Genomic DNA, 27,521 nt, shown 5'->3' with positions numbered 1-27,521 from the left:
CCCCATGCTCTGTGCATACCGGCTCCTTCCAGCCTAGCAGCTGCAGACCCGTTTCAAAGAGGGAAAAGTTGATGGTTTGGGTTTTGTTTGTACTGCATGGAACCAGCACTGCTGAAGCCTCAGCACTTCAGCCCGGGAGGGCGGGCGGTGGGGGTTAGAAGAGGAGATCTGGTGCAGGATTTGGTTCAGAGACCTGGTGCAAGGTCTGTGGCTCGCAGCTTCTCCGTGCCACGTCCCTGGTTGGGGCAGGAGCTGCCCGGCGCCCTGCTGGCAGGATGTGGTGGTTTTACTCTGCCACGTTGGGTTTCCATCAGGCAGCAGCAGGGGGAAAGGCTGGGAATCACAGCGGCGCTGTGACGCACAGCGGTGCAGAGCAGAATTCTCTAGAACTTGATGCAAAGTGGCCAACATGACTCCTGTGTAATTGCTTTGAATCCAATTAATGCTGCCTGAGTAGATGTTTGGAATTATAAAGAGGAGTACGAGCCTGAGCTTGTCACCTAAACTACGATAATACTCCTTCAAAGAAGGCGTATTTGCAAACAATATTAATTACCTAGGGAACAGTTCAATGTTTAAACTGAATTAAAGGGGAATGTTTTTTTTGTGATTTTGGATTTGATTGAGGGAGAGATTACAGTATTCTCAAACGATGAAGCATTTCTTTGTTATAAACCTAGCAGCAAGACACACAGAGTTAGTCTGCACCGACTCTCCCACCCCCAAAACCAATTTCCCAGAAAGGATATAATGCAAGCAATTACCTGGGGCCAAAAGAGCTTTCAGAAGTGTTTAGCACAGGCTCCTCTAATTAGGAAAAAAACAGGAGCGTGTAGCTAAAATTTGGCTTTATTGATAGGAATGAATGGACATTTGGCTTTAGGGTGAGTTAGAGTGCTTTTGGTTTTGATTCCTGTCAGGATGAGCTGTGGGTACCATTGTGGGGTCCTGCAAGCCACTGCCAGGATTGAAGACCCTTCTTCCACTCATAGCCATGGGGCTCACAGGTGCTTGGGCTGCCTGCAATGACAAGGGGCATAAAGGTGCCACCACAGCCCCAGACACACCAAGGCCCTTCAGCTGTGGGTCATGCTGTAGAGATCAGGTGCTGGGGGCACAGCGAGCAGAGCCTTTTGCTCCCAGACTTGCCCAGCAGCGTGCCGGCTGCCAGCACTGAGGGGGCTCTGCAGTAACTTCTGCAAATGCTCAAGGAAGGAGGCTGTCCTTTCTGCTGGCTGCCCTGCCTTAACTGTGTGGATTTGATTTCCCGTCCTGTTCCTGCTTTCCTCCTCCCCTAAATGCGTTAGCCCGTGCCCTGCTGGCCGGGAGCCCGCTGCTGACAGCGCTGCCTGGTTTCACCAATGCCCCGAGCTGCTCTAGGCCAGCTTAGAGCAGATGGAAGTGGAGGCACCCAACCAATTTCCCACTGAACAGGGCTATTTTAGGAGGTGATTGCCCCTTGTGCTGATCCATGCCCACCAAGCCAAGTCTCGGGGTTACCACAGTAGCTGGGTTAGCTCTGGCTGGCCTGTAGCTGAGCTGTTTTTGGGTTATGTTTGTATTTCTGGGATTGCTCGGTCTTGATACTACAGACGTGCTCTGTGTCTCAGTTTGGTGCAGAGCAGGTTAACAACACCCTGCAGCAGTGACCACAAGCGTTACAGGTAACAAACCTTGTGAGTCAGTGATTTTATTTTTTTCCTTTTCTAACCTCAGTATAAAGTAGTCATCGGTTTGTCCAAAATTGCCACATCCTAATCCAGCATTACCAAGCAGATGTCACCTTCAGCTAAGGTCTGCTTATTAGAGAGGAGACCTGGAGCTACTCTCAGGCTGCAGTTTTACAGGCATCCCCACACCTGAATGGATTTAGAGCATTCAGGAGCTCTAATTGCTTTAATATAGAGCACAGCCGTGGGAGTGCTGCATAAACCCTGACCTTGTCTACTACACAGGCAGCCTTAGCAAATGTAATGTCCTTTTGGCCAGCCAGCGTGTGGTCTTGGAGTCTCTGTATTGAAGCTGAGATGAGGGACTTTTCCTGCGAGCCACAGAAACGTGGTATTTCCTTAACTGCAATATCTAGTTCTCATGCAAACGGCATTTGAAAATACCTCTAAGAAGCTGTTTGCTGCTTTGTTCAGCTGTGAGCTGATGATGTGACTGAAAAGGACTTTGGGAAATTTAACATGGAAATAACATCTTCATTTGACCCTTGAGTTGCTGCTGTCACCAGAAGGTAAATTTTATTTTAATTCTACTGTGGTAAAAAAAAGCCAGCAACTTGGGTAGCATTTCTAGCTGTGTGTGAGGAGCCTGCAATAATGTTCCTTGAATTGCTAAGCAACTGTGGCCCATTTGCTCCCATGGAGCAAATTGAAACATTGATTTATCTATTTGTTTTGCAACTAACACTAGGGCTTCATTACTCCATTCCCTGGGGATATACTCCCACATGCTCAGACTGGAAATTAACTCTTCTTACCAAAAAACATGCATGACTTTCTTCTTAACTTTGAAGACAAATCCCGAGGCTTAATGCTTTTGCTAGATGTGTCTGCACGTGGCCGTGGGCTGTTCTGGGAGGAGAACATGGAGTCTCTCTACATTGGGCTGATAGGTGGTGGGATTGCAGGTCTGAGCCAGAATGTCGTTTGAGCTCCATATGCCATCTATGGGTCTGTGATGTATGCTGCTCGTAACTGTACCACAGCTAGTTATTGGGAGAAACAGCTGCAAGCAGAAAGGCAAATTCAGTAGCAATAGAGACAGAAACTTAAAATGTCTCTCAAATGCGAGTGACAAAGTGTACCCCCAAACTAGCATACAGCCGGGGACAAGAGGAATTCAGGTGTTAAAGGACAGCAGAAAACTGTTCAAGTAGTATTAGAATTTGGGTACAGTTGGCACATATGAATGTACAAATTTCCATGCTATGTAGGCAAAACACTTAGTCTCCAAAAACCACGTAAACCACTAAATGGTTCCTGGCACTTTGTTTGTAAGCTTCAAGGTTCGAGAGGGCAGGACCCTGTAATATGAGACTGAGGGTGTCCCATCCATGTATTTCTTGACTGAGGCATCCAGCAACACCTGCAAAGAGTTACAGGTCACAATTTTTCTGTATTCAATAGACATTTACTCAGACTCGTTTAAGTAAAGTTAGGGCTGTTTTCATAAGCTTACTGACAGTTACGTTATCATAAGAGAACCTTCTGGCAAAAACGTTGTATTCTTAGGAGGACACCACACATTCAGCTGGCAATCCTAGGGAATTTCCATATAGTGGATAAATGACTTAGCAGTGTCTGAGTACGATCTTGTACCCTGTAGGAGAGATGTGCTTGTTTCCTCCCCCCTCCTCACCTGTCAAAGTACTGCAAAGTAACATCAGTTACTCCATAATGGAAATTAATAACGCATATTCTGTTTGATGTTATGTCCTGTTAGTACATGAGTATTACATGTGCTGCGTATCCCAGGGCAGCTGGTACAAGTTGATAAATGCTGACACATTTCTGTTTGCTCCTTTCCCATGAGGATGTTTCAGTGCTGGTGGAGATGCTCTAATCCCATTGTGCTTTGGTGACAGCATCCAGGATCTCATCTGCCCCAAAGCTGCTTCTGAGCCATGCAGTAAAGCACATGCCTCCCTGTGCAAGGTATACAGCTAGCAGTTGCAATTCTGTGTTCTCACATTCTCTTAAAAAATAAAAAAATAAAATAATAAAAAAAAGAGAAACCAGACTGTTTTTTCTGCACATCGAGTCAGTTACCTGTTTTAATTCCAGTTTAGAAACTAGGGCAAGAAATACACATCAATGCTGTATACTTTCTAAATCACCACAATCGAGTTTAAATTCTTTTTAATCTTCACTGTAAGCCTGTCCTAAAGTAGGTTAGTAGATCAGAACAGATTTGCTCTGTATTATTTATAGGTTATTTCCTTTTGGTTCTTGCTACTTGGCTGGATGCTGCTGAAGAGGACTTCATGTTCCAGCAGTCTTCCTTTGCTGTAACTTTTAAAGCATCTATTTTTGTCTGCAGGAATCCCATCTCCCTAGTTCCCTTCTCTGCTAAAGTCAGCATACTTTTAGTGCTGAAATTCTTTATTATGTGCTATGCCAAGGTCCAAGCATGAAAAAACTCAAAGTCTTTTTGTTAGCATACAAGAACAGGTAGCACTGTGGCCCCAGCTCTGCTGTCTGTGTCAGGACACGCAGCCACCCAGCACAGATATCCTCCGGCTTTTCTCCCAGGGCCAGCATGCTTCAGAGGACATTCTTCAGTGAAGGCTCTCCTCCTCTCCCAAGTGGGTGGTCTGGCCTGGATCTTGCTACAAAAGCACCACTACCCTTTGAGCCCGTTAACTGGTGAGACACCAGAAACATTTGCAGTAGATACCTTTGGCTGTGAAGAAGTTTGGATTCAGCAGGCTCCAACAACCAAACGCAGGCTGTCCTCTCAGCAGAGCGTGGCAGGAGTCTTCATAATGTTCAAGGAGCCAAGGAGTTCTCGTAGTTTCAAACCACTGCCAGGTGAAGAGACTCCACGGAGCAGGCAAATGCGATAGGCAGGGTAGGGCTGCATAATTCATCAGTCTGCATTTCTCTTTTGATGAGATTTCAAGTATAAAAGGTCTGGGAAGGGTGTGTTATTTCTTTATTGCATCTCTGAACTGAAACAATGTTAGATTTAGTGGGCACAGACTATTTAAAAAAAAAATAAATAAAAACTAACTAAATCTGCTCAAACTAGGGGAGGAGTCCTGGTCCAGCTGAACGCAGAGCAGAACGGCTACTTCGAAGCTTCTGCATTTTCCACATGAGGATTTTGGGGTTTAGTGGAATACTGCCTGCTTGAGGCTGCCTATTATGCTGAGCAAAGCTGGAGGATACAGGCTTTCAGATCTGATGGTTTTTGGTCATTAGGCAGGAAGGTACCAGCTAAGACTCAATACAAAGCCTAAATCTGGCCTACAAAAACGAATGAGTTATTTCTAAAGTGTTTTGGTGTTGAGATGCATCTAAATCAGATTATTCGGCATGGGGTGGTTTGCTGCCACTGGGCTAGCAGCTTTTCTTAAACATTAACTGTGTGCAATGCCTGAGCTGAATACCCTTCAGAGCTATTTAAAGATGTTCTCTTTTCCATTTTGGTGATATCTTTCTAAATTATACATTAAACTTAGCAGGGTGAGTAATGCATCACAGCTTCCCCATGTCAGACTTAATGTTACTTACTGAGCTGCAGCTTCATGTTTATGTGGAGGAGGCGAATGCACTCTTTTCTCTTCTGTTTATCTTCGGGCTCTGTGCGGGGGGAGCAAACCCAGGTCCTCTCGTGCTCCCACAGCACCGTGTGCTCCTGCAGCCAGGTGTCTTTTTGTGTTTTTGCTGTTCTGCTCAGGCGTACGTCCTGTCTGCTGGCGGGAGCTGGCGCTGCTGCGGTAACTGTTGGCAATGGGCCCCTCTTCGTAGGCAGCTGACAGCGCTTCTTCGGGAAATGTGATTATCTTGGAGGCCCCTGCTCTATTTCCTCTTTACCAAAAGCTTGTCTGCCACAGACAGCTGGTGCATAGGGAGCCAGAGTACGACTTCTGATGCAAAGCACTTAGGAGAGCGGAGCACTGCCTCGTACTAAGGCAATGCTTCTTCAAGAGACCAAGGCATACCGTGCTCTGATTTCTATGAAAAGGGTTTGCAGGTTAAAGATACGTGGAAAAATGTTATTTTCCATCAACCCCATGCTTTTTCTCTGTCGAGTTCAGATGCTTTGCAGTAGAAGTTTTTTGTGTCTTAGTAAATAAGCTAAACAATCCAAGGAACTTACGATGCCACCCCAAAAGGCAGCACACAGGAAGAATGTTCACAGCAATTTATGAACTCTGTAAGTGTTGGCTTTTGGTAACAAGGGACCGATAGCATAGCTGTTGTAATTTTAGGTGCTATGGGAAAAACAAGTAATTTGCTACTTTTCCTTGCCAATAGTTCTGAAGACTGATAGTATTTGGTTAAGTGCCACTTTAAAATTGAAAACCAAGCAGTTTTCTTTCAGTGGCTTTTCAGAATGTTGTGCAGCAAAAGATAGCGCATAAAGCAGATGCATTTCTTTTTAGCTATGTATAGTGCTGGTTCCTTTTGTGAAATTATTGGGCTTTGTTGTTGAAATTCTGCTATCATTTCCCCCTCTCATAGAAATAGTATTTCTTCTTTAGGTGCTGATGACAGGTGTGTTTCTAGAGCTGATCTAGTTTCTTCTGAAATACTGATGTTGCACAGGAAAGACAAAGAAGGAACTCCCAATTTTAGGTGTGTTTTCTTTTTCCTCTTGCAATCTCTTTTGTTACATTGCCTTTTACATTTCTTCTACTAGCTTCTAAATAACTCACTCCTGGGAAGCCAGCTGAAGTTCCCTCTCCTTTGATACTGCCTCTGTCTTTAGTACTAACAGCCAATGCTCCCTTATTTGATCTACCCATTTCCTTGGCCAGTCCACACACTTAATATGCAGGTGGTCTGTAGTCCTGGTGCTGTTTCAAGGAGTCCTTTTATAAAGCTATATTTCATTTCATTTTGAGGTATATATAAATAATTTGATGCATTTAGTAGGTTGCAACCATGCTTGAGAGTCACATGTCCACCATTTTTTCTCTGCCTTTTTGGTAGAAATTGGTGAGCAGATGTGAAAATCATTGTTGCTCTTCTAATAAATGCAGTCACTCAAATGTCTTTAGCACCTGAGCATTTTTTTTTCAGAACAGCAGTCAGCTTTTACTATTTGTATCACCCTTTCACCATATTATGTTTACACTTCTATAGCAAAACACTGCATGTTTTCAGCAAAATTAATCAGTATAATTATATGTGATTTCCAGTGTCAGGTTCAGCTGAAACACTCATTTAGGGTGATGATTAGCCCTATCAGAAGCAACAAGGATGGAGAACTAATCTGTGCCTAACACTGTTACTTTGAAAGATGCCATTTATACTCTATTCATAAATTGAATATTTCCTCTGAACCACCCCCACAACCAATTTGAACAGAGAACGTGTTTATGCTAATTGGCAGTGCACCTTGTTTGTTTTAGATTGCCTCTTTGCTGTTGTTTGCAGAGGTTGCCATTATTCAGATAGCAGGAGGGGGTTGAGCGTGGTGGGGTTTTTGATGTTTATCAATAAGACCTGAGCTTTTATTTGGCTGAGGTTATTCTAAATGAAGTCTTGAAATTATTTAACTCTGTATAGTCTTCTAAGATTCCTAAAACACAGAAAAAAAAACAACTCCTGTGCATATTGTGTATGGATGTTTGTGGATGGTGTGACAAGAATAGGCACGTCTTGAAATTCTGTTCTTTGATATAAAGTATATGTATGTGGCTTGTTGTCTTGGTGTACCACCTGAGCCATAGACAAATCCTTGAACCTTTACAAAGTTCACAAAACAGTGTTCATTACAAACATGAATGGGCAAGAGCTATGGGAGTGTAAATTCACTCTTCAGCAGAGCATTTCAACCATGCACCATTTCAGAGCATTTTAAAGATGATAAACTCTAAGTGATTAACATGCTATTATAGTTCTTAAGCAAGTGGAGTTATACAGAAACAAAGTTCCTTCGTTGGAGAAAAAAAAAAAAAAAAGTTCAGATCAATTAAAACAATTTACTTTGTTGCTAATGATTTAGGACTGTTGTAATTTATTAGTAAATAAGTGCCTTCAAAAGCACATCCATTCAGTGAGTGCACAGAGGAAATGTTAACGAGTTCTTGGATAAATTACGTATAGAGTTTGGTAACAGACTTGCTGCAAAACATTTAGAGCAGGCTCGCCACATGGATTTAAGTATTCCATCTTTCAGAGAACAATTAAAGCTCCTAATCAATTTTTCAGTGTTTGGAGAAATGCAAATAACAAGAGAGTCATCAGCAGGCTGGACTCATGAGCAGCCACCCTGCTTGCAGTCCGCCTGGCTCCTGGCACAGAATGAATGTTCGATTTTCCAGAACCAAAATAAATGGCAGAGGGAGATGGTCGGTGGCTTCCTCTCTCTGGTTGCCCCCCAGACTTACCACCACATCATAAGAAAGTATCATCCTCGGCCTTACATAGTGAGAATATCATATCCAGGCATAGAAATGATTTGGTTTTAATCAGAACTCATATCAACCTCTTTGGATATCTATAGGAATCGTCTATGTGGACAAACAATTTTAGCAAGCTGAGGTATGTTAAGCAGCAGTGAAAAATTACTAGTGTTAGAGAACAGGCCAGGTCCGTGCTATGTTCATCAGGGGTAAGAAATTACACAGCAATTATTGAGCAGCTGCTATATCAGGTGCAAATAGATTCTGAGAAATCTTTTGAATGGCCTTTCAAAATGGACATTCTTTTAGTAGAATTTAACAGTTAAAAATTAGGGAGTCAGTGCTGGTTTTGTTGAGGTCTCACCATATAGACAAGTCTGATGTAGTTCCAATTTGCCTGCCTGGTAAAATAGTTCATCATATGCCAGAGAGAGCCAGATCTGTCAAGCTCCGCACAGTTTTCCTTTATTGGTTTTATTGCCTGCCTTCTGCTCTGAGGGATGGTGGTCGTTCAGTGACAAGAACCTGGAAAATCATTCAAGTTGACAATGCTTTTTAGATTTCATGTTTTCCTTGTGTCTCTATCTTTTAAAAACCAAAGAGGACGACTCAATGACACAGTGAACTTAGTGGGGAGTTTGTTTTTGTTGAACTTACCTTCAAATTCTGGGGACTGCTTTTGTTGCCTTCCAGATAGATCTAAGCTACAACAATGTCCTTACCTGTAATCCTCGAACCTCTGGTTGGTATGATACAACTTTTTGTATGACAGGTATGAACTTTGCTTTCTGGTGAGCGGTGCTAAGATACAACTCCAAGATGAGCCAAGTTCTCTAACACTTGTTTAGCCCCAGGGCTGTCCCGATGGATTCAGGGGCTGGCAGCCTTGAGAGGTGGAGGCTGTGTTCCTGAAGCCTGCCAAGCCTGGACTTTGCTGATCATGCAGGTCAATCATATAGTGTAGCACTAAGTCAAAGCACTGGAAATGTTGAAATGGAAAGGTAAGGACAAAAAATGTCTTGAAACTTCTTTTTTTTTCAGACAGAAGCCCCGTCAGCCAACCAAGTGGATGTGCTTTGGTGTTAATCCATCACACTCACATATCCATATATTTTCTCAGAACCTTAAAGGCAAAGTAAAGTTGGACTCCAAAATGGAAAATGTGTGACACTAAGGGGAACTTTGGACTCACTGACACTGCAGGTTACTTTTGTCTGAAAAGATAATAAAGGTACCACAAAACCTCCAATGAGTAACGTATGTGTTATATAGCAGTGTCAGAAGGGTTATGCTGTAGGAACAAAAATGTTGCAGGACAATCAAAGCCAACGTTATGAAAGTGAAGATGTTCTTCTCATTACTGATGTTCTTTGCCCAGGAATTCTATGACCAGTCACTGATAACAAAAATAACAAATTTTAAAGAAGCTATAAATGACAAAGCCCTCAGAGCGTGGCCAAGGAATAAAAATAAAAAGGACTCATTGGCTACCATGTACCAGATCGGCTACATGGAACGTTAAATGGCATTCATCTGCTATTCTTCCAGGCAGGCATCGAGGTGTTGCTTGCATCCTTTTCTGTCACCTGGAACCCCATGGTTCTGAACTTGTGCTGTACCTGTGGGAGAAATAGGGGACGTCCTGAGAGCTGCCTGTGTCCTCTTGGGGAGGGCTGGCATGTGCTGGCCAGAGTTGTAAAAGCCATTTGCACAATCCAGACATCTGCCAGCAATAACAAAAGACAAGTAGCAGGTAGTAGCATACTACCAGGAACTTTTTACACGACTCTTTATGTGACACTTTTTTCCGTCTCGTGGCCCAGCAGCTACGTGCCCCAGAGGGTCACTGCAGGAGCTGCTGCTGACTTCTGATGCTTCAGAAAGCTCCCTTGCTGGTAGGCACGTGGGAAGATGGGCTGTGTGGGGCAGGGATTATAGATTTTGAGGGGCAATCAGCTTCCGAGTGCTTCTGGTTCATTTGCATACATGCAAAATTAGCTTTGAGCTTGATGCTGCTTCAGGAACATCGCTGAGGGACAGCATGTCTCTGGAGGGAAAGCTTATCCTGAACTCTGGGTACGTTCTCCTGAGGTTTTCTCTCTTGGTATTTGGAAATGTCAAGTTTCTATTTCTTGGTCTGCCTAAAAAAATATGAATTAAAAAAAAAAAAAAAAGTGTATCTTTAGGTATACATTGAACTGTTCTTAGTTCATAGAAACGCATTAATATTTAAAAGTTAATAGGGTTATTGAGGCAAACTAGACCATCAGCACATCAGAGAAAAAAATGCACCATCTGCATTCAAAACAGAATTCGAAGCAGTGTGTTCTGTTGTTATAAACTTTGAAAGCACTTGGTGAATGTCAGTAGAGCTTTGAAATTAAAATTTCTTCTTATTCCAGACCAGCTATTATTGCATCTCTAGCTTGGGTTAGCTGGGAAAGGGTAGAAGCCACTTGGGGCATGCTTTGTAAATGCTGGCATTTCTAGAAGATGATGAGGATAGAAGTGTTTTGAGTTTAGCTCTGTGTCTGTTTGAAATGCAGTGACAGAATTCCCATATCAAGATTGCTATAAAAACAGAAGGAGGAAGAGGAGATTCTGTACTTCTGAATTATGAAAATAAAGCAAAGTCCTTAGAAATGTCAGCTGAGGGATCTGTGCCTCACACTTGTTCTTCATTTAACAGGGGAAAAATAGTCTGAATAAATCAGTAGTAAATCTTTTACAGAGTAACAGTCTAAAAAGAGGTTGGCACTGTTAAATCATATTCGATACCTAGTTATTTACATTTCTCTGTGCTAATTTGGTAAGGATTGGTTAGTGTTTGCATGGATAAATGCAACGTGTTTTGAAACTACGTACGCAGTGCTGGAGCAGATTTTGCTCTGTCTCCTCTTCATAAGAGTGCCTCTTAGGAATTCAAATCCAAAGTAACCTGTGCTGTGCCCTCAGAGTTATTGTTTGAAGAATCTCAGGGCTTTTGCAAAATAAGCTGTTAAACCTCAATTCAAAACTTGGACAACCGGAGAGAGCAAGTGACAGAAAGAAGGAAGAGATGCTTCAGTGATTTCCATAGCAAATTTATCTCCCTTAAAAAGTAATAAATATTAAATACATCAGCTGGGTTAAATGGATCCATTGCAGTTATGTGATTTTCGTGAGTTGGGTGTGTATTAAGAAAGAATATTCCTAAGCAAGCTGAAGTGGGCAGGTCACTATCCATAAGTTTACGTGCTTTGATCATGGCTACATTTTTATACCCAAGCAGTGATATAGCTGCATTAATTCTTTAGAAGGTTATTAAACTCACTCAAACAGCTGCTGGGCAGCTTGTATGACTGACTGCTAGAGACCTATTGAAGTCTCAGGTTGGTCTTTCAATGGTCCAGATGTACCATGATAAAGGAATTGAAAAGTTTTCAGTTTTTACTGGAAAACAATAAAAATCATGTTTTTGAGTGAGGCAATAGTAGCTTTTCCTCCTTCAGCTTCTCTGCCTTATGCTGTAGTTTGAAGTTTGAAATCTGCCACTGTATGGAACCGTCCTCCTGGGAAACCTCTCTGCAAACTCCTCTGTGCATTGGAGCTGAGCTGAGGCAGTGCATGGTCTGGCAGCCCGGGATATGTTGTTCAGTGCTCCACGTACAGGGTGTTATTAGCACCGTGAGTGTTCAGGCACCAAAGATTTCTCCTCTGACCTAGTCCTAAGTGAATGCTCCTGTGCTGCAGTGAGTTCATTGCTCTAGAGCAACAAACAAGACCGGAGAACTCCCTGCTACTCATCTGTCCCTGGGTGCCGGGACACAGGACGTAGGTGTCAGCACCTCTGGCTCAGCTGGGTGTTTCTAGATGAACAAATGCAGTCCTAGCTCATGGCAGAATTATCTTGTCCCTGTCAGCTGCCTGTGTAAGTTAAAGCTGCCAGCTGGCAGCAGTGACACAGATGAAATGAAATTTCCATTGTCTGGAAGAATAATAACCTGCATGAGAAAAAGAAGTGCCTTTGGTTTTATTTTGCTTCACACTTCTGGTTGTGCAATATCACCTTCTGTTATAGTTTTTACTGACACAGGAGACGTTCTTCTGAAAGGTAACAGACAACTCAGAAATAAATTTGTTTGGAATTTTGGAGGCCAGGAATTTCAGCACTGCATTTTTCTGTCTTCAAAGTGCATATTTAATAAGTGTGATCCCTAGGAGTATTCAAGGACAGCTCTCTGTATATAAAATACTTTAAAACATACCACATTTGCTGATGTATTAGTAAGTATCTGGTATTTGTTCCGTATTAAGACTCTCCTCTTCACTGCTTGCACAACTTAAATACTATCCTCTAATGTCCAGGCTCATCTATGTGCTGTTCTTAACCTCCACTGGATTGCTGCCAGGCTCATGTACGAAGAAAAGCTTATTCAGAGATCTCCTGTTTTCCCAAACAGAATTTTTGTTTCTGGGATTGTCTTAGAGCAATTCAAATCAAATCACACATATTGCTCAATCTTGAACCACCCTGGACCTTGGCAACTCCATTTCTAGGTTGAATAGTGAAGTCTGACCACACAGTGTTTCTCATGAGAAGTTTTAAATCTGTCACAGTTTGGAACTTATTTCTGGTCCCTTGTGGTGTGTTTTTACTTTCTTAATTAAATGTGATTTTGAGGTTAAGGCAGACACGGCTTTTAATCCAGCACTGTTGTTACTGCTCGCAGCCTGTGTGACCGGCAGCAGTCTCTCCTGGTGTTTTTGCCCAGGGGCCAGTGGGTCTGAGCAAGCTCTTCTAGCACAAATACATCCCTTGCATCCAACCAGAAACATGTAAGATCTAAGGCAGACAAAAAGACTTCGGGGCCATTTCCACTCCCTTGCTGCTTTCTCCCAAGGTTGTCCTGTGTGGTCCTGTGCTTTGGGCTCTGCTGGTGATCCATCTCAGTTGGTGCTGGCAAGCCTCAAGCACAAGGTGTTAGAGACCAGAGTTTTGTTCCTGTTTGTATTTGGGATGTCACTGCCAGCACATTGAGGACAGATGAGCCTTTCAGTCAAGGATGCTCTTCGCAGGCTGGCTGCTCGGGCTCTTGCTCAAGGAACACCCGTAGCAGCTAGAGGAAGAAGGATGCCAAAGAAGGATTGCAAAAGAAAGTAACAAAAGGAAAACCTGTATTTTTCTAATCTAAACCCTGCCCTGCAGTGGCTTTGTACCCCCTAGTCATTCTTTTGAGGCCTATAATGTAGAACAGTGCAATTACTTTACTGATTACACTTGATCTTCCCTTACCAAGGTATTAAAGAGGAACTGGGGAGCACATTATAAAACATACAGCCCTATTAAATTTGATTCCCTTTAAAACAATTGCAGGAAATCTCACTCTTGTAATTACATGAGTGTAAAAAATCACTTTTTAGTTTTCCAAGCCCTTCACGGTTCTTTTCCTTGTCTGTGGTACGTAGAGTTGTACCAACCTGATGCCATTTTATTTTCTCAAAAATCAGTTGATTTAAACAAAAAATCTCAAAAGGTTTTGGTCTGAGAAATGGGCAAAATTGCTAGGTTTTGTAACTCTGGGCTGACTGATCTTCAAAGAAATATGTGATACCCATCCAGTGTAAACCCAGTGGCCACAGACACAGCCAGGAGGTGGGGTTGGAAGTGGAGGAAAAGCTGCTGGCTTCCTGCATGCTGCCTGCTGCTCAGTCTCTGTTCCCAGCGCTTCCCTGGGTGCTAGAAAGGTCTGCTGGAAAGACTGCTGTGGGCGTCCAGATCACTGCAGAGCCAGCGAACATCTGTGTGATTCAGCTAGATTTAAAACCATCTACGTGCTGATGTCTCTTTCTGCCCTGCTGCCCCCAGGTGTCCTGTGTTCCTGAGGATGCTTTATAAATAAATTCCCTCATCTCTTCAATGCCACTGGAGGCATAGGATAGCAGGTTAATTCAAAGAGCTTTACAGACTAAAATTTAAGCTCTCTGATTTCTCGTGAGAAACCTCCTCAAGTTGGTGGTAAGGATTTCAGGCTGGCGCATGCACAGCCCAGGGGCACAGCGTGAGAGGACCACATTTATCAACAAACAGGGCCTGCTCCCCGCCTCAGGTCCTAGCACCCTGCCGAGGTCTGCCATGGCCAACTCCTTCACGCCTGCTGCGTGTCCTCTGCAAGCCCTAAGAGGCTCCTGCTGGCCACCGTGTGCCTCTCACCTCTCCTCGCTCAGCTCCTGCTCCTCGCGGAGCCGAGCGCATCCTCTCGGCCGCACCGTGGGCTCGCTGTCTGTGTCCAGCTCCGTGGGGGCTCAGTTGCTTCCCTTCAGTTCTTGGGCATCAGGGCTATGCTACGTGTCTACTAGTTGTCTTGTTCTCCCTAATTAAATATGCCCAGCTCAAGATAATTGAAGGCACCGAATTGTGCCTCTCAAGTCAGTGTTGTCATTTTTTTCAGTTTTGCTGCTGCTATGAAAGATTAATATGTTCTAATGGATCAGCCACCAGGTTGCCTTCCACAGCATGACCTCAATTAGAAAATAGTTCAAGGAAAAGGAAAATACTGGAATTTAAAGCAGTAGTCTTGTCTAAAGCTAACACTTAGTCTCTTAAAAGGGAAAAAATCCAATTACTTCTGTGTCCGTTGTGTATTTGTGCCTCGTGTACCTTGTATTTCAGGTATCCCAGGCTCTATTCTCAAACCATTAAAAATACAGAGTAAACTCTCCAAATAGATCCTGCTATAAATAGCAGGAGATGTTTGTAGATGACACACGGATACTCTCAGTGGTGTCCATCTTAGAGTTATCTGTTGGTACTGAAGCATCGTGTAACAGCAGCTGGGAACCTTTTGGATTAAGTGTTTCTGAGTGTTAATCTGTTAGGTGCTAATCCAGTCTATCCCGTATGGCTGGATGTGAGTTATGTTCCCAGAAAGATGAGATTCCTGTTCAATATTTTGAATGGTTTGAGGAAAACAAAGTAAACTTCTTGAATGAATAGCTATCAGAACAGATAAAAACTTCTTATAATGTCAGGGGTGAAAGCAACAAAAAGTTAATAATACTTGCATTCATTCAAAACTGGCAGTAATGTAACAAACTACATGACTTTTGTCCTCCTTTTATTTCTATTTTAAATAATTCCTTGTGGCTGTATAGGAGGGGCTGTGATGTCTGAGCGATCCTCAGGTAAGCCACTGGGGCTGGGAAAGGCTGGTATCGCCGTACGTGCTTTAATAACACGTAAAGCTTGATGAGTTCAACATCAAAGATACAACACTGGTGTCTAGCAGAATGCAGAGTGGCTGGGCACCTGGCGGAGCAGAGCTAACGGCCACTGATCCTGGAGCCCTGGCACAAATCTGTGGGTTATTTCTTTGCAGGGTGGCTCAGGTTAAATTCACCCATCCTCTTCATCCTTGAAGGGTGATTTATATCATTTCTTTCTTCTATCAGGGAGTACAAATGAAAAACTTTCCCTCAGCTCGGAGGTATTGTTCCAAATAAAATATTTTCAGCTATGGCCACTGCCAGTGGGGTTTAGTGTTGAGCTGATAGCCATTGCTGAGCAGCTGAAAGCTGGCCAGAAACTGGTTTTGATTTCCCTTTTTAAAAATAAATAAATAGATAAAATAATCCATACTTCAGGATGGGAAGGGTGTTTTGTGTGTGTGTGTGCATTTGGTTATTCCTTTCTGCATGACAAGGGAGACTTCCCTGTGCACAGGGCTTCCAGTCTGGTGCTGTGTAGCTAGCAGAAGGCAGATGCTGAATTAGAGAGAGGTTTCCTTCACAGACCTGTTGACCTTGGCGTGCTCCGGGTACATGTAGTTTCTTCATCCAAGCATTATCCAGCCCTTTATAGACTGGACATGCTTCTCTTTGCATTTCTGTGCTCCCTTGCTTGTTTCAGCTTTGTGTTTCTGCTAATATGAAAAAATAGTCATGAAGGGGGCTGGTGGAACAAACAATAGCTGATTTACTTGGTTAATTTAAATGGCACGTAGTGGGTAGCACAGGGAGGCTGCCTCTGTGCTCCAACTCAGTCATGCTGGGAGGTCTGCAGCACCATTACATGCTATTATTACTTTCTGGATAATGTATACGTTTTCACTATCACATACTTTTTCTCTTCCATTTTTCATGAGAACCGGCATTAGATTAATGGTTATGCCATAGAAGAAACGTAACGCCACGCCAGTCTGATTTATTGACCACTTAGTGCTGATGAAGCTGCAAACTAGAGTCAGACAGATGTTACAGTGGCATTTTTCTTTTTCAAAGCTAACAGCTTGTTGTGTTTTTAACCACTTGTTGTGCTGTCTTCTGCTTACCCTACAACACCAGGAATACCAGAACAAGCTTCTCCACGACCCTAAGGAGAACCTGCTCAGGAGGAGGACTGGATGCTGCAGGATTCAGCAAGCCGAGCAGACTCCCCCAGTTCAGGGACAGATGGCAGCAACTTTGCTTCTGATGTGTGGGAAGCAAAGTAGCTCTGCTGAGGCTCTGTGCATTGAAATTGTTAACAGCTTTTTGACAGGAACATTTCCAGATCCTTCAATAGCTGTCCAAGGGTTCCCTGCAGGACTTCCCTGCCTCCCAGGTGCAGGGTTTCTGAGCTGGCACATCCAGCGTGCTGGCACGTTTCCTGCACCTGAGTTACTGTCTCTACAGACAGAAAGCAGGTTTTGTGTGCCCAGTTGGATAGGGACAAATGCAAAGCTTGATTCAAAATGAAATTATAAGTTGTCTTGCCGGTTTCTGATTTGCAAGCATGTGTGCACATAGGCAAATATGGAGCTGGAGACAACGTGCAGCAAAAGCTGTGATCTGTAAATGCATTGAATTTACTACTGAGGATGTAGTTGTACTGGAGTCTGTTTTCCACCTCCAAATGTCAGGTTTTCTGTCATCCTGACTTGCCTGGTGACAAACAGGAACTCTCAAGCTACAAAAAATACCTCTTATCTGAAATAAAGCAAGAAGCACATGCAGAATTGCTGTGTTGCCTGTCAGCAGCAGTGTGTCCTTGCTTTCTTCTTTGAAACTTCTGCAAGAGCAAGAGGTGTCTTCACACAAAATCTCTGAAGCATATTACTTTTTATTACTTCATCATCTAAATCACTAATTGAGTTAAATTAGCTGATGGAGACTATTTGGGTATGTAGGTAATCATTTTTATTATCCAAATCTTTTCTGAATTATACATGAGGACAGTAATGTTTTAAAACTTCCCTTCATCACCTCCCTGTTCCCGAGCAGCTCCATCTGCTTGTTTTTGCAAGTGGCTTGGCCATTTCACCGTGTGTCCTAACAGGGATGTGCTGCCATACCTCCTGCTCCCACCAGGCCAGAACAAATCAACAAGCCCACCCCTGTCCTGCTCTCAGTGCCTTGTTGTGACCCCCATTGTCTTCAGTGAGTTAAACAGGCCAAAATTCCTTGGAAACAGGAAGGCTGAAAGAAAAAATGTAGCTCGGTTTTGCACAGGTGCTTGAGGATGTGTGCTGTGGTGTGGAAAGGGTGAACCTTGCAGCACTCTGCAAAGATAGGGTGTAGTGTTTTATGTACCCTTCTGTGTCTGTCTCTCATCTGGGACAGAAAAGATGTGCCCTGTGAAATGGAAGGCTTTACATGCGTGAAAATTGAATGTGAAAGTTCCAGTGGTTTGTCTCAAGGAGAATGTCAGGAATGGAAGAGCCGATAATTTTCTTTGCTTTAGCACTTTGCAGAACGACTCCAAAATAAGTTGTTAACACTTCCTTACTAGTTTTCCTTGCTTCTTCCCTGTGCAATACAACTCTTTTTGAACACAGGCTTCGAGAACTTCATACTGGAATTAAGAGAGGCTTCGCTGAAAATCTCCTACTTAAAATTTTCATTAATAGAGGGGGCGAAAAATGAAAGTTTCACTGTGTTCTCCCTTTCTTCCTATCTAAAATGAGAGCTTCTCTTCCAAACGGTGAGGGGCGGTGTGATTAGTGGAGCTCTGCTAGGTGCCAGAATGCACAGGGGTGCAGACAGCAGGCGAGCATACTCCGTAAGGCTCATGTGCTGCAATGCTGGCTGCGCACCAGCACTGGATGAAGGGATGGTCCTTCAGCTGCCAGCAGCATCTCAGCAGGTCTCAGGGAGCTGGGAGACGTCGCCAGCTGCCTTCTGCTCTGGGATGTGCAGGATGCTCCCTGGGCACAGTGGCAGACAGGTCGTGTGTGGCTGCCCCTGCCCTCAGCAGGGGCACATGTGTGCAGGGAAGCCAGCAGACAGCAAGATCCTTCTCTGGGAGTGCTTCAGGCGCAGCTGCAAGATGCACCGTGCCTGGCTTCTCTCATTTTGCCCATCAGAAGCTACCTCCCACTGGTTGCATTTATGGGGCAGTTTTGCTGCTCTAATATTTTCCTTGGTGCAAGTGTCTACATATTGCTCTACTTCTCTGTGGGTTTCATAAGCAAGTACTCCCATTAGCACACCCTTTGCAAACAAATGATGGATTGTATTCCCTCTCCCACTCAGAATGGGGCTATAACAACATTAATGAAACATTAGAGTTTTAATTACACCATTATCCTATTTATTTTTATAAATAATTCCAAAGCAGTCATTAAAGTTTGTGGAGTTAGGAGTAAATGACTTAAGGGAAAGAAATCAACTTCTCAATCTTCTTGTTATCTATCGTACAATATCCCAGGGATGCTGTTGGGAAACTAGCTGAGTTGTTTTGGTTGCTGTTGTTAAGATGATTCATTTACTCACACGGTGGTAACACACTGCTAAGCTCCCTACTTGAAATGTCTGTGTCAGTGGGACGACGCTGCAGTGCGTCAAAGCAGTGTTGCATTTCTTTTCTTTCCCTCAGCTCTCGTAAGAAGGTGCGTTGGGAAAGAGAGTAGTGCACTGAACAACCCTGCAGGAGTGACTGCCTTGCAGTTGTTACAGATTTTTTTTTCTTCAGCAGTGCTGCAAAGGACACCGTCTCTTCCAATCCCAACCTCCTGCAGCTTGCTGTTTTCATCACAAATCTGCAAGATCTTCAAAAGACAAGAAATTACAGGCTTGTCTGAGAGGAACCTGTCCTTGGGGACACTCTTGCAGTACTGCTAGCTTCTTTGGTTCTTCCCTCCCTCTTTCTGCAGCTGTACTGAAAGCGTGACTATCATTGATGGTTTCAGGTGAACTTCCACGTATTTGAAATAGTCTGATGTGGACCAGAGCTGATAAAAGCATTTGATCCAACAGATCACAGATCCCCTAAACTGAAGCAAGTGACCTGGTGTTTGTTGCAACAGATATTTGCAGACCTCTTGCAAGTATTCTTTGTTGTGTGGGTTGAAAAAAACATTCCCACTGAGCAAAGGGAACAGGGAGACTTCCCAGCAAAGGGCACTGGAGGAGGAAGCTGTGTGCAAAGTGTCGTATCTTGCTTTTTGCCACATCACTGAAAGAACAGCTCGATTGCAGGGAAAGTTGGTATATCGTGGGGTCTAATTATGATGCTTTCTGTTGTAATTTTACTTAGGAAGGCAAATACAGAGAGCACTGAGTCAGGGACAGCTCCAACTACATAACGTTTGTTCTCTGTTCTCCCTGTAGAACCCAGACATCGTGTTGGTGCACTACCTGAATGTACCAGCCATCGAGGACTGTGGGAAACCATGCGGCCCTATCTTGTGCTCAATAAATACAGACAAGAAAGAATGGGCAAAATGGACAAAAGAAGAACTAATTGGACAGCTCAAACCGATGTGTGAGTATCTGGAGGCTTTTTTGCTCTATGAAGGGTTAATTTAGAGTATGATGGCTCTCCTGGCCACTGACCCTCCCTCTTAAGTAGTCACTTGTCACCATCAAACTCAACATGTATCTGCATGCACGTCTTTCTTCCTGATGTATTCTATGCATGTATGAGCCATCAGCTCTTTCCACTTAGTTTTTACAAGAAGCCATTTACATAGTATGAAAGCTGCCCAGACTGTTGCAAAAAGGATTATGTTTAGTTCCCCACAGCACACACTGTGCCGGGGAAAAAGCATACCTATGGTCTTATATTTTTCAAGTGACATTTCTAGGCACCTACTCACTTACAAAGAGCCTTTATTACAGTATTGGCAGGTAGGTTTCCCTGAAGGCCCCTCTATGTTTGTGTTGTTCTATGTCAGGTCAGAATTGGTTGCTGTTGTTTATAGAAGGGCTCTGTGGAGCTGAGTATCTTTTTATCAGCAAGACACACCTGCTGTGAAATGCCTTTCAAGTGCCAACTGTCAAAGCAAAATTTCTATTAAAATAAAAAAAAAAAAACCTGCATCCTGTCCATTGTCTGCACAGCAAAATAGTGGAGTTGGATTGCTTGGTGATGCCGTTCTCTGAACTTGAGTGCAGTCACCTCCATGATAAGCTTATCTCATTATCTACTATCCAGCTCCCCTGGTCAATTTGACTTGAAACTCCAGTTTGGTCTTCTTTAAGTATATTTTCTTAAATATCTGTTATATTGTATGTCTTCCCCTGGAGAATATGCCCAAACTGGACAGAGACCTGCAATGGAAGAGTGATTAGGCATATTGTGGGTCTGTAAGAAAAGAAAATTGATTGCAGGAGACACAATACCAAATCTAGGTGCTTACATCTGAATCAACAAACACCAGGTCTGCTTTTCTGCCTCGCCCCTTCCCCAGTCAGATGCTGGTTCTGTGCTCAGCTCTCAGGAACTAGAGGTCACAATTGTGAAGTATATTCTTACGGGTCTTGGCCATCAGTGAAAGATAAATCTCACACTGACCATAGCATTATTAGTTCTGCATTGCTTCTTTGTTACTTCCCGAGCTCTGCAGGTCGTTCTGGTACTGGTGGGGGGAGGAGTGCAGCCAAACTCCAGGTGTCCATGGCAGAGCTTCACATCACTTCTTCACTGCCCGCAAAAAGCGGTGGCAAGGTGGAGACCTGCGGGAAGTCAGCAGCCAGTGAGCCCTTCCCAAGTCAGCAGCACTGCTGTAAGTGGCAGTCATCTAACAGACAGCTTCTGCTTTCTCTTTAGCTGCCCAAGAGGCAGAAGCATGGTAATTTCCTCATATAAACAATACCCCCACTTTTTTGCTCCCCCATGTATTCCTTTTCCATGCAAAACTGAAGGAGAGAAAACAAGCCAAAGAGAACAGGAAGAAAAAAAAAAAAAAAAAACAAACAACAATTTGCTAAACAGAATGTTGCCCTGGGACCAATAAACTTAGACAGAAATCCAAGATGTTGAAGTTGTAGTTGCGACTGAACAAGGGCCTTAACAATAAACAGGAGAGGAAGTGGCAGCCTGTTGGTTTTTTTTGGTTGGTTGGTTGTTTAAAAAAAAAAACAACTGCAGTGCATCAAGAAAATTATGTGAAAACTACAACGAACTAGCTGTAAATTTAATAATACTTGGCTTTTTTATGTCTCAAGAGGGAAGAGTGAAATTCTGCACAATTATTCAGAGTATGTATGCAAGTACACATCTCTGTTTATGGATACATATCCTGGGAAGCACATCCTTAGAAATGTAGCTGCTATAAAAGCATTACATTTTGATCAGACTTAGAGAAGAAAGAGGACGCATAATGGTGTTCAGGAAACACAGAGGGGCACTGCTCGCCAAGATGCCATCAGATTTATTTCCAGTATTGGGTGTGCTTTGAAAGTCCAGAGCCAAGCACATCAGTTTCATCATATTTTCACATTAATCATTCTTTCAAAGACTTCAGTTTGATTGCCTGATGTTTTCAAATTTCTCTGCCCTAAAGCAGATTTGTCAGTGACTTGATAAAAATGTTGTACATAGTGTCACTGGCGAAGTGTGCATCTCACCTTTCTACATGTTCCATGTTGTCGTTCATCTCGTTTTATTCCTCTGGACTTCGGAGCTGTGTGAGGATTTTATTGGTTCATTTTCTTGCTTGCCATTTTTCATAAGCCTTTCACATTCAGGACAAGTTAGTAATGATACAGTCACGGTGTGCATGGAGGTCTGGGGGTGAATGCTGTATCTGCAGGGAGATTTTTACATCATGTTTCAGACAATTGATGTCTTGCAGAACTAGGAGGAGAAGCTGATACTACTTCTATCTTTAGGGACAATGCTTCTTCCTGGTCAAAGGTTAGTAACAGCATTCAGTTGCTATTTTGGAAAGGGGAAAAGTTCTTAAAGTGGGAAAGGGACTGCCCAGTAATATAGGCTGGTTTTATAACAAGTGGGAGGTTTTTCTGAAGACTTGCTGAAAGCAAGTTCTGTTCATTCAGGTCCTGCTCAGCCTGGACCCAAGTTAAAGCTCTTGACCTCTGTCAGATTTTAAAGCTTTTATATTCAAATAAAGGATTGTGGCGAGTCCGTGGTGAGGCAGCTAGAGGCTGGGAGCATGTTCCCTTGGCTGTGTGTGTCTGGAGAACTGCAAGTGATGTGACAGGTGGCTTCAGCGAGAGGGGGATTGGTGTAAGAGTGCAAGCCAAACAAGTACATTGAACTGTATTTTCTAAAGTGCCGAGAGAGCTTGACTGGGTTAGCCCGCATTTCTTGCATTCATAAGTCACTTGGCTCCATCTTCCTTTCTCGTTGCATCATCCTAAAGTCAGTCCAAGCTTCAGCAAGTGTTCAACATGCATCTGGGACAGGCACAAGCTCCTGGTACCAGACTATGTCTCTTCCACGATCATAGCAGTGTGCTGAGGTATGGGCTGCCCAGGGGTGAGTCCTCCTGTTGCAGTCTTAAATAAGATGTCTGCAAACCCTGAGCTTCTTGGCTGGCCTCAGGGATGGCTTTCAGCTATCTTTTACAGGTGGTTATGGATGAAAAAGTACCCTCACAGGGTGATCAGACAGGTCTGAGAGCATTATGGAAACGCTATTAACTTGTTTTAACTGTGAGCTAATTAGGAGACTGAAATTAACACATCTGAACATCCACGAGATGGAAAGTACTCACTGCAGATGCTCTGAAGATTTGTGTTTTTTTCAACATCTCCAACTGATTTCTTTAGTAAAATTACTGAGTGGAGACTGTAAACAATGAAACAGCCTGCCTTCGGGTTTTGTTGATTTGAATTTTTGATTTAGTTCTGATATATTTGTCATTTGCCTTTACACTATGACATACACGATCTCCTGATTGTCCTGTCTGGACTATCACTGCTGGCTTGTCAAATGTCAGTTTCAGTGACTCACTGTGGCCAAACCAGCTCCTGAGAGACAGCACCACTTTGCCAAACTGCAGTCCCTGAGACTGAAGCTGATGAGCCTGGAAGGAATGGTTATGCTATTCACGACCTCTGTCAGAATGATTCCTCTCTCCTTCAAAGCCAGGAGGTGGGGCGCCTTGTCTTAGAGGTATAAGCATGTTCAGGGAGCACAGGAAGGGTCCTAGAAGGCATCCACTGAAAACAGTCTGATGCTGTTTGCAGACCTGCAGCAGTGTCCTAACTGATCATCTGAATCAAAAGGGTCATTCATTGTGTGTTGCTTCTGAATGAATGCAACCTTTCAGGACATTTGTGCAAAATGAGTAGTTGATAATACATGAAAATTCTGTGGAAACTTTGTCAGAGACACCTGTAAGTCATTTCAGTGTGCCTGATACGAAGAATGGATCTCAATTTGGCATTGCTTTCTTTTTTTTTCCCCTCTCTTATGTCCCATCATAGTCTTGCTTTGAGATCTCTCTGAACAGATTAGCAGATGTCCTTTGAGGCATCTGGTGGTAAAGCAGAATGCAGTGGCAGAGGCAAACACAGCAGAATTCTGTATATAAACTCCATATGATCAGCAAATTGTCGGCCAGCTCATGTTGGGGGTTTCTCCAAATCATCCTCTTCTGGCTTCCTCATCCCTCAGCTGGCAAAGTATGTGTTATAGGCTTACAGCTGGTGCTACATTGCAATCCTTCTTTCAGGTCCACTATAGTTGAGAGATATCTTTGTTTCTGAAAAACAAACAAACAAAAAAACACTTTTTTTAAACTTTTTTTTTTTTTTAATTCTCTGATACTTGGAAACTGCTTACCTGTGTTGTTGCCACTGGAGAGGGCATTAAACACTTGTAGCCCAATAGGAAGTTTAAATAGTAGTAGTCAGCTCAATTTGAAGAATTGAGTTGTTGGGTTTTTGTTGTTTTGTTTTGTTGTTGTTGTTCTTTTTTGTGTGTGTGTGTTTTTTTTTTTAACTTAAATTTATATTCAGTAATTGTTTAAGGTTTTTTATACTTAATCTTAAAAGACAACCTGTACACAAATGCTATATAGGTTGATTTTTACCATTCCCAAACCTGTTTGTCAGAGCTACAAAGTGATCTTCAATGGAAGCTGAAGCTTGCCGGCTGTTTCAGCTGACCACCACATAAAAAGTAGCACAGATTCTTTAAAAGAGCTTGGTTTTAGTATATTAGATGTCCAGCTTTCTTTGAATAGTATTTACATGTTACTATAATTGACTTTATTAAAAAGAGAATACAGTAATTGCTAGATTGGTTCTCGTATCCCACTGGCTACTATGAATACTGATATTCAGTGCTGGGAGCAAGCGAGTGCCTGCCCTGCCTTCGGAGAGGGAATTTGGTTCCATCATGGGTGGCCGTATCCATGGGGGCCACCCCTGAAGGAAAGACGTTCTCCATAAGAGATGATTTTCCCTGCTGTAGGACATTCCGCTTTGCAGAAAGAACGCAATTAGCGACCATTTTTCACCTGTTGCCTTGGGCAGTCTATCAACCACCGTTTAGAGATAGCACAGTGAAATAATCCTGATCTGTGAAATCGAGTGTTAATAGTAATCCAGTATGAACTTCACCGTTAAGGGTAATGAAGAATTAACTTGAGGAAAACTAAACCAAATTTCCTGTGCCCCTAAAATTGGCTTATTAAACCAGATACAGTAATTACAGAACCATCTCTGGTAATTGCAGAATACATCTCTGAAGAAGTCATGAGCACACCGTCCTCCTTTTCCATTCTTCCTTAGTGTTTTGTTTTTTTTTCTCCTCTCAGCCTTCAGTCGTAGTAACGATCAGAGTCAATACTTGGCCAGGGACTTGGCACCTTCTAAGGTGGCTGTCCTCACTTCCTGGCATTTTCACCCAAGATCTGGAGGGGGCAGATAGGCGTTCGTCACTGAGAATCACGCGAAAAGAAACTTCAAAGTTGGAGCAGATCAACGTGAGCTCGCACCCCCCTCCCTGCTCCTGCTCCTGCGCCTCAGCGGGGCCCGGGGCCGCCCCGGCCTCCGCCCGCCGCTGCCGGTTCCTGGTCGGCTGCTGCCACCTGGCGGCCGCCGCCTCCCGCCAGGCCCCGCCAGGCCCGGCCCGGAGCAGGGTTCAGCCGAGCCGTCAGCGGCCCCGCCGGCGTGCTGGGCTTCTCGTTCGTAGTCAGAAGAGGCTTTTAAAACCCTCAGAGGCTCGCTCTGCCGTCGTGAGGCTCATGGCGGCCGCGGTGGTCCTGCCTGTGGTGCCCGTAGCTCGGAGGCACGGCCCTCGCTGTCCGGTGAGTGCCCTACCGTGAGTGCTGGGGCTCGGCAGCAGAAAGGAGCACAGAGAAATAGTTCACGTTGATTAACTGTTCAGATTATTGGACAGAAGCCAGGGCAGAGGATAATAGTGATGGGCAGTAAGCACGCGGTGGCTGTGAGAAGAGATGCAAGGGTGGCGGGGCAGGCAGCTGGGCTGTCAGTACCAGCCCTGACCTTCCTGAACCTCGCAGCTTTTTGCTGTTTGTTTTTTTTAACAGCAGGAGCCTGGGGCTCCTGGCAGACTGTGCTTTGCTGTGGGGAGAAGTTTCATGTAAAACATGTTTTAAAGAGAGTCCTAGGAAAGAAGCGGGAGATGTGTAACTTATGTGAGGTTTGCATGCTCTGTAGCCTGTTGGCTCTGTGAGCAGCGCGTTAAAACATCTGCTGCCATTCATGACAGTCAAAAAGATCTAAACTGTCTTGACTCAATTTCCCCGCATCAAATTGCTTTCCTTCAGGGTGCAGAGTGAAGTGTAATACCACGCTTATTTCCCTTCCAAATGCAACCCTGGCATTCTGTGAAGGATGCCCTTGAACTGTATACCCGAGAAGCAGACAGAGAAGGTAACTGGCTGCTAATAGAAACAAAGTCTGGCCAGCAGTGACATACTTGACCTGTAGTTACAGCTGTTTTCACTTCCTCTGAGCTGCAGTAAGTGTAGGACTGTTCATTCTGTCCCTGCCAATTGAGCTTGAGGTACTAAATTGAAATACAGTCAGGAACAAGCACCTTTACACTTTTATTATGCTACATGCAATTCTGGAACTCAATAATGGGGCCATTTAGCAAATCAGATCAGAAATTTTGAGTATTGCAGAAGGGAATGGCCCAGTGATAGTATCTTTGTCCTGATTAACATTGTCAAAGGCAAGAACTCGTAATGTGATCTACTTTTTATTATAGGTGAGTGTCACAGATAGCTTATGAGAACAGTGTAAGGGAGTTTGCTTCAGCACTGTTCTTTCATGTGTGAGTAGTCTTGAACTTCAGGTGGCTGTGCATAAAAATGCTGTTAGTTGTAAATAAAATTTGTGGACGTTTCATTTTGAGCTTCAGAAGAGTAATGTCCCACTGGTTCTCTCTAAGCATAATTCAACCACATGTACTTCCCATTTGCTATTAAATTATCAGGTTGCAGTTGCATCTGAGCAAACTTTCTAGGAAAGGTTTCATTCTGGAAGAAAGACTTCTCTTTAAAGAATGGCTAAGAGTGAAACAAGGATTGTAGATCTGGTAACTGGGGAGGACTGAGCACCAACAGCAGTGGAAGAAGTCAAAAACAGCCAGGATACCATAAGAAACCTGGGCGATCATATTTTTCTACCTGTAAGCTTTCTTTGGCTTTTGAGCTGACTTCTTGCTGGTAATCTAGATAACTTTTTAATCCTTTGCTAATGATGGTTAAGAAGGTCCTGACAGTGTTAATGAACGGGGAGCCACTGAATCAATACAGGGAGGTTATTTTGATTCTCTTCAGAAGGGAAGAAATCAAAGGAAGGTGTGAGCCAGTTCTCACAGAGCAAGGTTGGAGGTAGTTCTGCTAGGAGCAGCATTAGCAACGTGAATTGTGGACCCTCCTCCAGCCTCACTTCTCTTCTTTAAATACCCAGTGAAATACCAGTAATTTTCCCTGGTTCCGCTGCCTTCGTTCTACAGGCACTGTGCAGAGGATGCATGGCAAGGAATATTTTGCTGCTATAATGCAGCAGCTTTTAGACCAATTCATGGTAGAAAGGAAAGTGTTGGAGTGCTTCACAGCTTTCATCTAAATTATAAGGAAAGTTATAAGTAAAGAAATTTCCTAAGCAATCTGAAGAGAAATTAGAATTAAAATACTTCCCAGAATTTACTTTAAGTTTTAATCTTTTTTTTTCCTTCATGTCCTTACATTAGGACTATATTTAATCCAGCATACTTCTACAGCAGTTTCACTTTTTGAGCCAC

General features: G+C 43.5%; 1 protein-coding gene and 1 long non-coding RNA gene across 8 annotated transcripts in view; both read left to right on the top strand.

The window, feature by feature from the left end:
• The window catches only part of CAMTA1 (calmodulin binding transcription activator 1), a 329,904-nt gene that overhangs the window by 248,789 nt on the left and 53,594 nt on the right, over positions 1 to 27,521 (top strand). For all 7 annotated transcript variants that reach the window (XM_084495064.1, XM_084495063.1, XM_084495060.1 and 4 more), the window contains one exon: positions 19,655 to 19,808. In XM_084495064.1, the coding sequence (XP_084351190.1) occupies positions 19,655 to 19,808 (154 nt within the window). The remainder of the gene's footprint in view (positions 1 to 19,654; positions 19,809 to 27,521) is intronic.
• Positions 1,928 to 12,281, top strand: LOC311422389. Its single transcript, XR_014685309.1, has 2 exons — positions 1,928 to 2,239; positions 9,128 to 12,281. It is a non-coding gene; the product is annotated as an uncharacterized lncRNA (long non-coding RNA).

This window comes from Aythya ferina (genome assembly GCF_964211825.1).
Source record: "Aythya ferina genome assembly, chromosome: 21".
In the NCBI taxonomy this organism is placed as follows: domain Eukaryota; kingdom Metazoa; phylum Chordata; class Aves; order Anseriformes; family Anatidae; genus Aythya; species Aythya ferina.
The sequence above is the reverse complement of the archived record's forward strand: the minus strand, read 5'-3'. Positions and strand labels throughout refer to the sequence as shown.